Source organism: Phocoena phocoena, chromosome 17 (genome assembly GCF_963924675.1).
Source record: "Phocoena phocoena chromosome 17, mPhoPho1.1, whole genome shotgun sequence".
Taxonomy (NCBI): Eukaryota; Metazoa; Chordata; class Mammalia; order Artiodactyla; family Phocoenidae; genus Phocoena; species Phocoena phocoena.
In genome coordinates, this window is record NC_089235.1 from 48,261,435 (window position 1) to 48,278,666 (window position 17,232).

General features: G+C 35.9%; 1 protein-coding gene across 22 annotated transcripts in view; it reads left to right on the top strand.

Annotated features, from left to right (window-relative positions):
- The window catches only part of RIMS2 (regulating synaptic membrane exocytosis 2), a 591,263-nt gene that overhangs the window by 206,997 nt on the left and 367,034 nt on the right, over positions 1-17,232 (top strand). Inside the window, exon 4 of one of the 22 annotated variants that reach the window (XM_065895366.1) lies at positions 13,191-13,232. The exons of the other annotated variants lie outside the window; for them this stretch is intronic. Coding sequence (XP_065751438.1) covers positions 13,191-13,232 — 42 coding nt within the window. The remainder of the gene's footprint in view (positions 1-13,190; positions 13,233-17,232) is intronic. 22 annotated transcript variants of the gene reach the window in all.

The window sequence follows — 17,232 nt, forward strand, 5'->3', positions numbered from 1 at the left end:
CCTTTGTGGAATGGATTGTATATTAATTTTCTAATGCTGTGTAACAAATTACCACAAACCTGGGGGCCTAAAACAACATAAATTTATGATCTCAGTTTCTGTGGGTCAAGATCAGGCTACAGGTTATTCTGGATCCTCGGCTCAGAGTCTCACTAGGCTGAAATCAAGGCGTTGGCTGGGGCTGCGATCTCATCTGATGCTCAGGGTCCTTTTCCAATCTCACTGATCGTTGGCAGAATTCAGTGCCTTGCAGTTGTATGACTGAGGGCCTCAGCTCTTAGAGTCCACCCACAGTTCCCTGCCAAGTGTCCCTCCCCGCAGCATGACAGTTATTCTTTAAAACCAACAAGAGAATCCCTGTGCTGCTCTGAGTCTCTCTGACTTCTCTCTCTGACCTCTATAAACTATCTTTTAACTTACTTGATCAGGCTTACGTTCCATAATTTACCTTTTGATTAATTGAAAGTCAGCGGAGTAGGTATCTTAATTATATCCAAAAATCACCTTACTTCTGTCATATAATGTAACCTGATCATGGAAGTTAAATCCCATCATATCCACAGGTTCTGCCCACACTCCAGGGAAGGGGATAACACAAGGTGTGTACACTGGGTGGTGGGAATCTTGGGGGTTATTTTAGAAGTCTGCTTACCTCAGATTGCAAATACTTTTTCCCAGTTTGTTATTATCTTTTGACTTTGCTTGTATTGTTCTTTTTACAATGTATAAACATAAGTACACCTTTTACTGTAGTAGAATATTTTTTCTTATATGACTCTCCATATTTAAAAAAAATAGAGATATAATTCATTTGCAAGAAAATTCACCCCTTTAAAGTATAAAATTCAGTGGATTTTATACTTTAAAGGGGTGAATTTATGCAACCATTACAACTATCTAATTCCAGAACATTTCCGTCACCCCCCAAAGAAACTCTATACCCATTAACGGTTACTCCCCATACTCTCCTGCCATCAGCTCCCTGACACCACTGATCTACTTTATATCTCTATGGTTTTGCCTGTTCTGGGCATTTCATAAAAATAGAATCATACAATATGTGGCCTTTTGTGTCTGGCTTCTTTCACTTAGCACAGTGTTTTCAAGGTTCATGCATGTTGTAGCGTACATCAGTAGTTCGTTCATTTTATGGCTGAGTAATATTTAATTGTACGGATATACCACATTTTGCCTATCCATTCGTCAATTCATGGACATTTGAGTTGTTTCCACTTTTTTGGTCTATTATGAATAATGCTGTTATGCAGGTTTTTGTGTGGACGTATGTTTTAGATTCTTCTGTCTTGTCTTTTTGATTATAGTCGTCCTACTGAGTGTGAAGTTTTATCTCATTGTGGTTTTAATTTGCATTTCCTTAATGATTCATGATGTTTATCATCTTTTCTTGTGCTTATTGATCATTTATATATATTCAATGGAAAAGTGTCTAATCCTTTGTTGTGGCCCTCTCCTCACTAAGATTAAAAAATATTGCTATGATTTCCTCTAATACCATTATGATTTTACTTTTACATTGTAAAAGAGTGAGCTGTCTGAAATTTACTAAAGTATGGTGTGAGATGCAGATCCAACCTTACTTTATTTTGCACATGATTACCCCTTTGGCTACTATATTTATTGAATGGTCAATCTGTTCTTCCCACTGATTTGAGATGCCATTTTATCACATATTGAATTATATGCTAGAGTTATATTTATAGGTGTTCTGTACTGTTCTATTGATCAGTTTGTTCAAAGCATGTATCGAGTTTCAAAAACCATTTTATTCCTTAAACAATCCGAACTATTAGTTGTTGAAAGCAAGAAACTTGGCAACATGAGCTTTCGTAATACCCTTAATTTCATAGTTATTTAACTGTCTTGTGGTGTATATTGGACTATGCAATGAGTGAATTATGAAGAAGTGGGAAAGTCCTGGAGAGCTGAAAGGTTTTTACCAATACTTCTTCCAGTTATATAATTTGAATGTGTTAGTGGCCAGAGTAAAAATGAGAAGAGAAATAGCAGTTATGATAGAAATGAAGAATGAAAGATACTTTCCATGTAATATATTGCTGGAAATGCTATTGATAAGCCAAATGACAAGTAAGGGATCATCTCAGCTTTTGAATGATTAAAAATTAACCTGTATTTATAATTTTTGCCACCAGGTGGTGAAAGTACTTCTCAAAAGCAAGACAAGTTAATTCTGTGATTATTCCACCTGAACTAGATACAGAGTCGGTTGTAGACTAATACGTGGATTAAGCTGGCATTTGAGATTGTGAGATACAGTACTTCTTGTGTATCATTGCCTTTCATATTCAAATATGGTATTTATCCCCAGAATGTTTATCTCTAGTTCTGAGGTCTTCATGTACCAGACTTGTATTTTCAACGGCAGGTTGTGCAGTCTTCCCTTTTGTTCCACAAATATGTCAGAATCCTTTTGTTCCACAAATATGTCAGAATCAAAGTGTTCTGCATCTTGTGTCTCTTTCCTTACAAAGTAGCAGCTTTCTTGTCATTCTCTAGCCCTGCTGGTTGCACCACCAGTCATCCTGCTGCCCAAGTTAAGATACCTAGGTATTATTTCCTAATCCTCTTCCTCTTGATTTTCATATAAAGTTTTTGGGCAATTCCACTTTTGTTACTGCTCTGTTTAGGCATTAACTGTGTCTTGCTTTCTTTCTGACTTCCTGCTTCTCAGTTTATTTGCTTTTCTACATATTCTACTTTGTTTCCAGAATTGTGCTTTTTAAGTAGAGATATGATGAAGTCATTTATTTGCTCACTTTTGATGTCTTCCCATTTTGTACTTAAAGTTCCAATCCTTAGTTTTCTAAGGGAAATTAACATTTATTGAGTACCTACTCTATTCTAGGCTCTGTGAAAAAATTTAAGGCATTGAATTTTAATTTCCATAATGATGTTGTAAGGTGGGATTTAAGAGACCCTTTTTTATACTGCAGTGATTTCTCGATTCCAAAATTAGAAGTAGAATTACAATTGAAACATTGGTTTTTCTGACTCAAAACCCTAGCATTCTACTTTTTTGTACGCGGGCCTCTCACTGTTGTGGTCTCACCCATTGCAGAGCACAGGCTGTGGATGCGCAGGCTCAGCAGCCATGGCTCACAGGCCCAGCCGCTCCGCGGCATGTGGGATCTTCCCAGACTGGGGCACGAACCCATGTCCCCTGCATCGGCAGGCGGACTCTCAACCACTGCGCCACCAGGGAAGCCCTCATTCTACTTTTTGAGGCTCACTATCATCTGTCCTTTCTGACCTCATCACTCACTTTTCTCTCCCCCCACCAACCTACAGCTACAGCAGATAACTAATGAATTTTAAAAATCCTTCATTCTTAAAATTTTAAGTATTTGTTCATGCTATTCCTCTTATTTAGAATTCTGTTCTCTCTCTAGATTTACACTAATTCAACAAATATTTATTGAATGTTGATTGTGTGAGAGACAGATTTCTAGGTGCTGAGGGTATAGCAATGAACAAAATATCTCACAGAGATTGCTTTTCAGTTGGGGAACACAAAAGAGTAGGAAGTAACTAGTATACTGGCTAGCAGTACAGCTTGAGGCCTGTGCATTCGACTTCACGGGCTGTGCAGAGAAGAACGCTAGAGGGAGCCATTCACGTAGATGTGAGTGGCACACCCTGTCGCTGGCACCTCCCAGGCCCTGCTACGGAGGAAAATAATACGGGGCGAGGGAGGAGGCATGGGGATTTCTGAGGGGGATGGTTTACAATTTTTAATTAGAGGTGAGGAAAGGCCTTAACATTGAGTTAAGACTTGAGGGAGGTGAAGGAGTAAGTCATGTAGATATCTGGGGGAGGAACACTCCAGGCAGAAAAATTGCAAGGGCCAAGATCCTTAAGTAAGGGTGTGTCTTGGTGTGTCTGCCTAAAGCTTACTTTTTCTTCAAAGTCAAGGCCCTGTCTCTACTTACATGAAGCTTTCTTTTATTTTTTTCCCAGTAAGAATTATAGTTTTTGCTTAAACCTTTGTATATATGGTACCTTTATATATGTGTGTGTATATATAGACACATATGTATACACACACACACATATATATATGCATCTATACTTTGTATATTTTAGCACTTACCACTGTCTGACCTTTAGTGTACTTGTTATCAATGTTTTTTTTTCCTCTTTGTTTTGAACAACTTGAGGGCATACTTTCTTTTATATCTTTGCATCCATGCATGTCTAGTTTAGGTTCTAGAAATTGTAGGCACTCATTGAATATCAGTTGAATTGGAGTGAAGTGAAATAAATTGAATCATTGAAAAGACAAGCAGATAGCTATCTTTCCCATAACTTTTACCTGTTGCAATTATCCTGTGTTTAAAAACATTAAATTTACTTATGGAACCAAGTACTGCATTTTTCTGTCTCTTAGACTCTTTTTTTTTTTTTTTGGTAATATCTTTGTAAAAATATGTTAACTTGTATAAGAGAACTAACTATTGGTTATTACATGTAAGATTGATCTCTAGAATTCTGTTGTTTCTTAGATACCTGCAATGATGATGGGGAATTTTAAGTGCTTTAATATATTTTAAAAGAAATTCTATGTCTGTTTGCTTTGACCGATCACATTTTAACTTCACTTTAAAGAATTTGATTTAATGTATTGCTGTTTTCCATGTCATTCAATATATTTTTGAGTAGGGTGACCTATGTCCCATTTTGTCAGGGCCTATTCTGGCTTATCCCTTTTTTCAAGCATAATTATTAAGAGCACCCATTTCACTTTCAAAAGTATCCTTGTGTGGAGGATAAATTACATGATCTCCCTATTCTTCTTGGAGGATTTCCAGGTGATATCTAACGAAAACACTGCATAGTACTTAGACTTATGGAAAGTTCCCCATGGAACTATATTGTAACAAATATTACTTCAGGTACTTAGCCTACAATATTTATTGAGTATATACTTTATTTATAACACTAGTTTATACGGAGAAATACAAAGACTGTAAAAGATGCACTGTGCCATAAGAATTTATTATCTAATAAGTAAGTCAGGATTAATGATGTAGTTATATAAACATAACTGTTTGAAACTGGTAAAAACATGTAGCAAAATATAACTTAGAAATATATGGAAGTAGTCAGAGAATTAAATGAACAAATCTAAATGATGGAACAAAATAGAGCAGTTTAGGGGAAGTTTTGTAAATTTGTTAGAACTTCAACAGAATTTTAATGAAGGAATTTTAAAGACAAGAAGATAACAGCATGATACAAAAATAGTAGGAAAGCAAATTTGTGTAGTGTAGCTATTCCTAGATCATCAGTGTCAGTTCTGCCACTCTTTGTTTTATTTTGGTTCTCAGATGTAGTGAGTTTTGGTAATCCTATATATCAGTTTATGGCACTTCAGTGATCTGTGTAAGGCTTCTGTTGTGTTTCTTCACCTAAATATGTATCTTTGAATAATAAAAAGTGTTGCATTGTGTATGTATGTGTTTAAATTACATAAATGATATGGTGCTTTAGATCTTGCATTTTAAAAGATTGATACATGTAGGAACGTTAATTCATTGCTCCAGACTGCTGCATTATCTTCTGTGGTAAACAGAATGGTGGTCTCCGAAGATGTCTAGGTCCTGATCCCTGGGAACCTGTGAATACATTAGTCTGTGTGGCAAAAGGGACTTTGCAGATGTGATTAAGGTTATGGACCTTAAAATAGGGAGATTATCCTGGATTGTCTAGGTTGGTCCAGTCTAATCACATGGAGAACCTCTCCTGACTAGGTCAAAGAGAAGAGATGGAAGAAGGAGGAGTAGAGATTCAAAACACATAACCACTGGTTTTTGGTACCACTTGTGTTTATAACATGTTCCTGAATACAGTTGGGCCATTTTTGAGTTCTCTCTTCTGTCCTGTTAGTCTAATTACCTATCCCGTGACAGTACCACACTATTTTTCTAAAAACTGTCTTTTGTGTTTTTTACATAGATGATTATGTTACCTGTAAAAAAGGTAGCTTTATTTCTTACTTTTCAATTTGTAAGCTGTGTCTTTCCACCTTTTATACTGTTTGGTAGTGCTTCCACTTCAATGTTAAATAGATGTAGTCAGAATGACATCTCTGTCTTATTCCCAGTGTTAGGGTGAATCCTTTGAGTCTTTCACAATCAAATATGATGTTAATTATAGGTTTTTCATAGATGTCCTTTATGAAGTTGAGGAAATTCTATACTATTATTAGTTTGCTGAGAATTTTTTTTATTATGAATGGCTGTGGAATTTTGTCAATTGCTTTTTTTCAGCCTCTATTGAGATGATAATATGATTTTTCTTCTTTGGTGTATTTGTAGAATGAAATGACACTGATTGTTTTCAAATGTTGTACCAATCTTGTGTTCCTGGGATACTCCTTTTGGTCATGATGGTGTTACTCGATTTATTTATTGCTGGATTTGACTTACTAATATTTTGTTAGAGATTTTTCAGTTTATGTTCATGAAGGATATTGGTGTGTAGTGCCTTTTCCTTGTAATGTCATTGGTTTTGGTAATGTCATTGGTTTTCGTAACCTCAGCAGTTACGAAGTGCTTTTCTGTCTTCAATTTTCTGCAAATTTGTGTAGAAAGAACTTGTATAGAGTTTGTGTAGAACTGTCATTATTTCTTCTCTAAATGTTCGGTAGAATTTGTCTCTGATGCCAAGGGCCTGGGGTTTTTGTGTGGCTAGGTTTTTAAAACTATGAATTCAGTTTCTTCAATAGGTATAGAACTGTTCAGATTACTTATTTATTCTTGAGCATATGGATATTTTTACAGTTTGGTTTTATAAGCCATGGTAGCTGTATTCATTATGGGAATGTCTCACTAATCATTTGAAAATCATTCTATCGTCTTCCTTTTAAAATACTGTAGACAGAATACTGTAGACAGAATAAGACCTTTTGGTAGGATACTTCTTTCCATTTTAACCTTTTCCATGTTCCCTACTGATCTACATCTTAGAACTATATTTATTCCAATTTCAACTCACCTTTATATACGCTGGTATCCTTGGGATAATTTCAGTGACCACTCCTCTGTGTCTCTGGCTGGATTTGGTGACTTTTTACTTTATGTGTAATGACATTCAGTCATAATTACTTTGCCTTATAGAAGTTTTGCCTTTTAGTCTACTGTCTACTTGTTTTGTTCTTCTTATTTGAAGTCTAGGGAGGTTGTTACTTTCTTTAGAGTATGACTTGACTATACTGGTCACTTTTGAAGTAGTTGCTTTTCAGTCATACTTGAAATATTATAAGCTAATATCCATTCTCCTAATCAGTGACATTTAATTGACTGAGACTCTACTTATTACTTACTCTTTCTTGAAAGTGTCTATAAATTCATTTTTAACAAGTTTCTTTCTTTCTTTCTTTCTTTTTTTTTTTTTTTTTTTTGCGGTACATGGGCCTCTCACTGCTGCGGCCTCTCCCGTTGCGGAGCACAGGCTCCGGATGCACAGGCTCAGCGGCCATGGCTCACGGGCCTAGCCGCTCCGCAGCATGTGGGATCTTCCCGGACTGGGGCACGAACCCGTGTCCCCTGCATCGGCAGGCGGACTCTCAACCACTGCGCCACCAGGGAAGCCCCTAACAAGTTTCTTTTGAGTGCCTTTTATTCACTTCCAAAATATAGCTCTATATTGGTTTTGATAATGATATCAAGGAAAATGCTTTGTAGTAAAGTTAGAAGGAGAGAATAGCTAGTTAGACATTAAGATGGGGGTAATTTATTAGGTATTGGTGGTGGTTTTGTTAGCAGCAGCACTTTTTTTTAAGCTGTTGCTGAGAAAATGATTGGTTAACACCAAAATGACCATTTTTGAGACTGTTTTTTCATTCCAACAATAATATGTATCTTGAATTACTTGGGTCACTCATGCATTAAACATATAAAATTTCATAAATTGTAACAAATTTTAAGCTAATATTAGCATAAATGTTCATGTAATCCTTTTACACAGATTTTTTTGTTTTACAGATATATTGGCAGTAGAAATGTATGTGTGAATCTGCGCAGCGAGCTGTGGGAGTATATTGCTTCTATTTTGGCGCTTATGACAATATTAATGTTATGTACTTACTTCTAGGGGGTTTCACCACCTCTCCCTTTACTCTTTGACTCTCCTGATACACATCAAGTAAAGCAGTTCTGATGTTGGTCAAGGATGTGATAGATAAGGGCTATGAAATTGGACTGCCATATTGAGGTGGGCAAGGGTGAGTGTTAGTGAGTGTAGAAGTGTTGCTCAGATCTTTTCGTAAAGTGAGTAAAGTGGTAATCAATGAAAGTGCTTTGAGGTAAATGCCTGCTTCCATTTTTTGCACTGTATATTTTCATCTCTTATAGCTGATGTGATAAGACAGGCCTGAGATGAAACAATTGGGAAGTACCCTTTGGAAAAAGGGGAAGAAGAGTGAGACTAAGGAGCCAGCCACTATATTTGTCTTATCTAGTACTGAAACTTACGGAGCAAGAATAGTCTTTTCAAGGCTCATATAAAGGCTAGCATATCTCACTAGAGTTAAAAAATAGGGATTTGGAGTCCAAGCTTTAAATAAAAATAAAGATACATTTTCCTATTTGATATCTTTAATTGTTCAAGGATTCAGGCATCTAAATTCATCAATACATAATAACATGAATTATAGTAGTCAGCATCATGGTGGGGTCTTTGAATTCTTTTGTACTCATTTACAGTGAAATATCTGTGCTCATATTCTCTAACTTCTTGCATTTTACTATAGATAAACAATCCCTGTTCCAGTTATGCCTAGAACCTACATGTTTTCATCTACTCAAGAAGATTGCTCCTACAATTCCCTGAAATTGTGAAAGTATGGGATTGGATGGGGAATATTTAAACATTTGTAAAAATAAATGATTATAGTTCAGATTTTCAAGCTAAATATGATATGGAAAGCTAAATAACTTGAGTCATTTCCTCAATTTAAAATTTCGTTTTATATTGGGAGCATGACTACTGCTTGTTTCGTTTAAAATAGAAACACTACTTGCAGAAAGTAAGTTTTCATATCTTTTTTTTTGGCTGCGCCTCACAGCTTGTGGCATCTTAGTTCCTCGACCAGGGATTGAACCTGTGCCCATGGCAGTGAAAGCACAGAGTCTTAACCACTGGACCATCAGGGAATTCCCGTTTTCTTATCTTTTATCATGTGTCAAATATAAGAGGCAGCAAATATAAGAGGCAGCTTAGATTAGAGCAATGATTCTCAAACATTTTGGTCTTGAGATCTCTTTATAATCTTAAAAATGATTGAGGACCTCAAAGAGCATTTGTTTATATGGATTATATTTATTGATGTTTATCATATTAGGAATAAAAACTGAGAAAAAATTAAAATATATCTTTATTAATTAATTTAAAAATAACAGTAAACCCACTGCATATGGAGTAGATAGAATTCTAAGTTGAGCTGTGAAGAGTTTACCCTTCCTTTGGGTACGTATGGAACTTGTGACTTGTTTCTATCTAATAGAGTATGGCAAAAATGATGGGATAGTCACTTCTGTGCTTATATTACATTACGCAAGACTATGTCTTAGACTGAAGTAAGAGATTCTTCTGCTTGCTTTGAAGAAGTAAGCTACCATGTTGTGAAAGGGCTATGAGAGGATCACATGGCAGGCATATGTGGTGGAGTCTCTAGGAGCTGAGAGCATGCCCTGGCTGACAGCCAGCAAGAAAATGGGGCCTCAATCTTAGAGCCACAAGGAACTGAATTCTGCCATCATATGAGCTTGGAAAAGGACCCTGAGCTTCAGAAAGAAATGTGGCCTGGCCAGCCCCTTGATTACACCCTTTAAACCATGCTTGAGTTCCTGACCTATAGAAACTGTAAGATAATAAATACATGTTTTGTTAAGCCACCGCGAAGTGTGTGATGATGTGTTCTGCAGTAATATAAAACAAATATTTCAATATTTTAAATGAAAATGTAAATAAAAACTAACATTTCAAGTACTTCAAAAAGAAAAGAAAAATTTAGTGAGAAAATTGGCATTATTTACATTTTTGCATATCCCTTTAATGTCTGATTTAGTGGAAGACAGCTGGACTCTTTTATCTCCTTGTGTATTTATTATCTTGAGATGTCACACTTAAGGTAGCCTCTGGAAAACTCCACTGTACACCCATGAGAAAATGAAAGTCCAAAAGGCAAATAACATTTTAGTACTATTATGAATATAGTTTGACCCTGCAGATTCTCTGAAAGAGTCTTGGGGACCCCACTAAGGTCACTAGACTACACTTTCAAGATTTGCTAGACTGGAGATTAAATTTTTAGTAGTCTCCTGCTTCATCACCAATAGAATATTTAAATATATACAGACAGGATTATAAAAGATAACCTAAAGTATATGAAACTCTCTGGTTTTGTCCTTGAGTTTGTCTGTGCTCTGCTCCTCCTGATAAGTAAGTGCAAAAGATCTTTGCTGACTTTAGTTTCTAGCAGGAGTGGTAGGAATATGTTTAATATGTAGTGGATTGGGACAGGGGTTTTTCTTGAAGTGATCCTGGCATCTTTTGACTGTAGCCTCTACCTGCAAAATTGCTGCAGCCGTTGAGAAATTTGGTTTAAAATTCAGGAGCAGTTTTTAAAATGTATTTTTAAATTTGTAAGCAGTTTACAGAAATTCTTATTTTTATTTTTAATTATGTATGTCCATTCTTGTGTGTGTGTGTACAGTATTTAATAATGGTACTAGTGTGTATTTCTCTTAAGTGTTTTTGTTTTAATTTTGTGTGATCTCTTTTATCCCTAGGAATCCTAAAGAATGAATTAGTCTCATGCATCTCAAGATAGCTCAATACATGATAAATTGCTGTTGTCCTAAGATTTGGGATACAGTTTGCTGTTAGGAATATTAATATAGAATCTTGTGGATTTCTTCTTTAGTAATCTATGGCTACTCTAGTTTTTTCAAGCAAATAATGCAACAAAAATAGTGTAGAGAATCAAAATTGTTATTACCTATAATCAACTATTTCTATGTCCGTGATATATACCTGAGAGAGGCTTATATATGTTATTTGACAGAATTGGAAGTTCTGAGATATGATTTGGAGCTCTTTGTCTGGAAAGGTCTTTCAAGGTTTGTTTGAAGGTTATTGGTGAAACAGTTCGCACTGTGCTTACCTAATTACACAGTGCTTGAACTGGAAAATTAAACTTAAGGGTGACCTCCCCTCTCTACTGATGCAACCCCCAGCCATTTTTTTCTTTTCAGTTCTTTCTTTTATTACATTTCCACCCGAGCATTTTTTTGTTTGTCTATTCTTATGTGTTAGTTCTCAACTTATTTTTTCTCAGTAGTATTTTCAAATTTGTATTGAGTTTTCCATTTATCCAATCTTTAAAACTATTTTAGTCTTCCTTTTCTCTGTGTGAGAGTTGATTTGTGTTCATAGAGCAGGATTGACAAATTTTAGTTAAATCTCTCAGAAAAAGTTTATATTTTTTCAAACAGCCAAGACTGTAAGACTACAGAATATATGAACTCAAAATTGTTGTGATGTAAAAATAACTTTTTCACTTCAGTGGTATATATCTGAAATTCATTTGTATAAATTATTTGACATGGTTGAAAGTTTTGAGGTTGATTTAATACTTCTGTCTGGAAAGTGGTAAGAAACCCATTTCTTCTGGTTGAGTTTGCTTAATAAGAATTAGAGTCATGTGAATGGGGAGAATTATGAATATTTGATTTTTTCATTGCAGTATTTCCCCTTCCTGACTAAATATATTTTGATCCAGTGCTTCAGTGCATCTTTGTGTTTTATTCTCTCAAAAAATGTGAGATTTGGGAGTTATGTTTATGTCCAGGACCTACATTGGTCTTTTTATTTATATTTTCACATAATCCTTTCTTTTTTACATTCTGGGAACAGTTATAAACTGTAAAAGTAGCTTACATTTTACTTTATTTATTTTAAATGTATTTATTTATGGCTGCGTTGGGTCTTCCTTGCTGCCCGCGGGCTTTCTTTAGTTGAGGTGGGCAAGGGATACTGTTTGTTGCGATGTGCGGGCTTCTCATTGCGGTGGCTTCTCTTGTTGCAGAGCATGGACTCTAGGCGTGAGGGCTTCAGTAGTTGTGGTACGCGGGCTCAGTAGTTGTGGCTCGCGGACTCAAGAGTGCAGGCTCCATAGTTGTGGTGCACGGGCTTAGCTGCTCCGTGGCATGTGGGTCTTCCCAGAACACGGCTCGAACCCGTGTCCCCTGCCTTGGAAGGCGATTCTTAACCACTGGACCACCAGGGAAGTCCAATCATACCATTCTTCTTAAAACATTGTCTTTTATTAAGGCTTAGAGACCACCACACTTTCCTGATTTCCTCCTACCTCTGTGGCTTCTCCTCTTCTTTCTTCTTTATGCTTCTTCTTTACCTGATGACAGTGTGGAACTTAGTTCCCTGGTACACTGTCTTAGACTTTTTTTTTCCACTTTGAACTTTCGCTCTGGGTGATCTCACCTAATCATTACTAACATGCTGATGCTTCCTGAATTTATATCTTTAGCTGAGAACTCTTTTCTGAACTCCATAGTGACATATCCAATTGCTTACTTATCTGGCTTTCTAGCTACCTTACATGCTCCTTAAATTCAACAACTCATCATCTTTCCCTTCCTTTTCCCTCAATCTGCTCCTCCTTTAGTGTTCTCTTTCTCAGCAAATTTTAAGGTTATCTGCTTGATTACTTAAGAAAGAAATCTGAGAGTCATTTTTTATTCCTCTCTTGACCTTCATATACTACCTCCTACCCCTGTGGCAAATCAATCATTGTGTCTTGGTTGATTCAACATCTACCTTTTTAGTCTTTTTTTGTCTCCATTTTACTGTGATCATTTTAATTCAAGCCAACTGATATCTTGGTGTGACTATCGTATCAACTTTCTAATTGATGTCCTTTCATCCACATGTGGTGAGATAATTTTTTGGTGTATTTATGATGTCTCCACTCCTCCCTTTTTTCATGATGTAACAAGTAGAAGGAAATTGCGTGAAAGAAAGGAATTGTGTATATTGTGTATATTCAATATCAATATCCCATAATAAACCATAATAGAAAAGGATAAAAAAAGAAAGCAAGGAAAGAAAGAAGAAAGAAAGAAAGAAAGGGATTGTGGACGGGAACTCTTGGAGGCCACTATTATTGCACAGTATTTCATTTGTTCTCATATTTTGCTAAAACACATTTATAATTGTGCCAATGATTATCATTTTTCATCTTCATATAGTGACAATGTGCAGTCAGTATTTCTTTCTTGAAGAATCTAGGGATACTTGGAATTTACTAGGTAGTAGAGGTGCCTTCTGGAGGCAGTTTGCAAGCTTAAGTTGAGTGCTTAGAGTCCCAAGGCTATAAATATTTCCATACCGTTGTTCCTGGACAGTGGCGCTATTAGAGATGGAGTTGGATCTTATTCATATGGATATTGCTCCCTGAAATTGTAGTGTTGCTTCCAGTCATTCTCTTGATAATTATCAAGGGAATAATTACTTGGAACTAGCAGTCCTAATACTGGAGGGACTTACCAGAATGTATTTTCATAGGTCTTGGTTTTCTTTCCTCTAACAGATAGAAGAACCTCTAAGTGTCAGAGCATAATAATCACTCTGGATATTTTCATTCTAGAGTTTAAATCTAGGATTAGCACTCTACAGCCTGATTCTTGAGTCTGATAGGAAAGGTATTCCTGCTGCCAGCTTGTAGGTGTGGGGACTGCTCTGGTAAGAGCTGCTCTGGACTGCTGAAGCAGCTCTGTAATACTTCTAATAATGCAGCTTGATTCAAAGCACAGTAGGATTAGCCCTCATATATCTCGCCTAGAAGGAGGAGTTGGGGAGATGATAATGATGGTGGGACTTCATACATTTGTGGAGGCTTTCACTGTTTTCCCTTTCCTTTCTGAATTAGATGGTAGAAACTGTGGAGGCTATTCTGCCTCACTGGTCAAAACTAGGGAGATAGATACAGAGTTCAAGCCCTGGGAAATGCTACAGAATTTTTTTGGTACATCAGAAAATAACTGAGGATCAACACATTTAAAGAAACTTACTGGGCTTCCCTGGTGGCGCAGTGGTTGAGAGTCCCCCTGACGATGCAGGGGACAAGGGTTCGTGCCCCGGTCCGGGAAGATCCCACATGCCGCGGAGTGGCTGGGCCCGTGAGCCATGGCCGCTGAGCCTGCACGTCCGGAGCCTGTGCTCCGCAACGGGAGAGGCCACAGCAGTGAGAGGCCTGCGTACCACAAAAAAATAAATAAATAAAATAAAAATAAAAGAGATTAGAAAACACTGATTTGGGAGACAGAGTGGAAAAGGATAAAGCAATGGAACTGCCATAATTATCAAATTATGGCTTGGGAGGTGAGCAAGACGAACAGCTTCTATTGATGAGGGGACAGTTTGGAAAACCTCCACACATTTTAACAGCCAGATATCTCCGTGTGAGATATGAAGAAGCACCTTCTCCTCTTACAGCAGGCCTGATGTAAAGAAGTTAGTACTAAGTTTTGTTTTCTCATCTCATTTGGATGTTTCATAGTACTAATTAAATAATTTGACTTATTACAGAATTTTAGGAACTTATCGATAAAGAATAGAATAGATACCATTGCTAATGGGTATAGCCAATCATGGGAAAACTAATAATCTAGTATTTGATTTACTTGAGCATTGCTAAGCAAAAGTTTATGGGCTAACGTCATATTTAATATATTATGGTTAATGAATGACTTCATTGTAATTGTAGAAGTCTCCACATTACGTAGGTTAAATTTTGGCTTTTCTTGTGGGTACTGTACCAAAAACTACAGCATAATGGAAAAAAATTTCTGTGATGTTTTCACCCAGAGATCATCAATATTAACATTTTGATGTTTATGCTCCTAGTGTTCTCTCAGAATTTGAACATTTTAAAAGTATTTACTACATACTACTAAATATTTCTCAAAAAGGTTCTATTAGTATACACTGCTGCCAATAAATATGGTTTAAGGGTGCCCATTCTCTGACCTTCTGGGCAATACTTTGCCAGTTTAATAGGCAAAATAAATTATGTTTTTATTTTTATATGAAATTTGGGGATTACTTTTAGGTTGAACTTTTTAAAGCATTGATTGACTTTTTTGCTATCATCTTTAATGAAATTGCCTCTGCTGCTTAAAGTTTCTTAACATCTCTTCTTCCTTGGGAACTCTAGTTAGCATTGTCATTTCCATTGAGGAGATAAAGATTCTAATAGAACAGTCATAGAGAAAACAATTGCCAACAGCTACACCATTTGTGAGAGTTAATGCCTCTCTGCAGGACTAGATGTAAGTATAGAGCTGACCTTACTTGAAGGACATTCTGAATTTATCTCATTTTTGCAGAAAGGTGTAAGCATAAGCATTGCATCCCTTCATTCAGCATCTAACGAACAGGGATATAGAAACTTACCCAAAGAAATTCTATAAATATTTTTTGCATGAATAAATATCATAAGTAAAAGATACCTAACATTATTGTTAGAATCCTGGTTCCAATAATTTGATTCCTTAGATAGTTCATAGTGAGGTTACTTCCAAGTACTATATACTTTATAGTTTATAAAATACATTTATATATGTTACATGTTTTCATATAATAATAACTTTATGAAATAAGTGATGTAGCTTATTTTACATTTGAAGAAACCATAGCTCGGATATATAAAGTGAACATCCTGAAGTATTAGAGCTAGATAGTATTAGGAGTCAGTATTTAAATCCAGGCCATTTGACCTCAAGTGCCATGTTCTTTCTGTCCTTATAGAAGCCGCTGATATTTAAGTTACTTGTGAGCCTTCAGTATGTAGAAAATTTAAAACAAATATTAGCTATAAACATTCTTTATAATATTTAGGATATTTATAACAAATTACAAAGTCCATCCAATGAACATTGTTTTTGGTTGCAAATATTGGTCTTTCTTCCATTTATTAAGCCTTATAACATGATGTGGTAGGCTAAAACAAACAAACAAACAAACACAGAAGCTAAGAACCAAATTAAGCCCTGAGCAGTTTCCTGTCCTACTTATGGGATGTGAATAAAAAATAATTAAGTTTTCCATAAAATTTAGGCTTCTTATTTATTAAGCACCTACTGTATACTAGGCACTGTGGTAAACAAATAAATGTGGGCCTTAATCTCATGGAACTGAGGGTGAAAGACATTAAACATTCTTTTTCAAGTAAATATATAGTTATACTTTTATCAAATGCTATGAAGAAAAAGTATAGGGTACAATGAGATTGCATAATGGGAGACCTAATCCAGGTCAAAGAAAGTTTTTTTGAGAAAGTGACATTTGAGCCCTTAAGGATGAGTAGGAGAAGGTGAAAGGTGATAATGAGGTGGGCAAGTGGAAGAAATCTCCTCTGAGATATTGAAGGAACTGTGAGTAAGCCAACCAGAAGTGTGTGTTGTACAGTGACAGCTGGAAAATAAGGCTCTGAGGAAGGTCGTTGCTATATTGTTTACTTCAAGGAAACCATTTTGAGGCTCATTCCAGTAGTCTTTCTATTGCTTAGACCATTTTTGAAACTCTTGCTGTGAGCTTGCCTTCAAAGAAACTTTTTTTAATGACAGAGAGTGTTTTGCAGTGTAATCACCTTCTTATTTAATAGAGTTGCTTTAAAATGGCTTTTGATTATTTATAAAAATTGAATCTACCCACAAGGGGGAAAACTATATATATATATATATATATATATATATATATATATATATATGTATATCACAGATGGTATAAGCTTTGAAAGTAAGAATTTAAAAATGCATGTTTCCACTTATGGAAACTGACCTTTCATAGATGTGAAAATCAACCTTGTAATCAGAGGCTTAAAAATTTGAAGCACATCAGGTTGCTTCTGTTTGAGTTAAATGGAAGAAACCCATTTAAAGTTACTTGTGAGTTGAAAAATTTGAGATGTTTGCTCTAACTGAAATATACTTGACTGGGTCACTGGCAGGTAGGTTTCCTGTTCATCTATGGAGACTGATCTATTTACAAATAGATGTGCATATATGTCTGTATATGTGTATGTGTGTGCGCCCACATGTGCACGTATATAGAAGATAGAATAACAGGGAAGGAGCATGTGAAGTGGAGTCTGAAGCAAAGACCTTCATT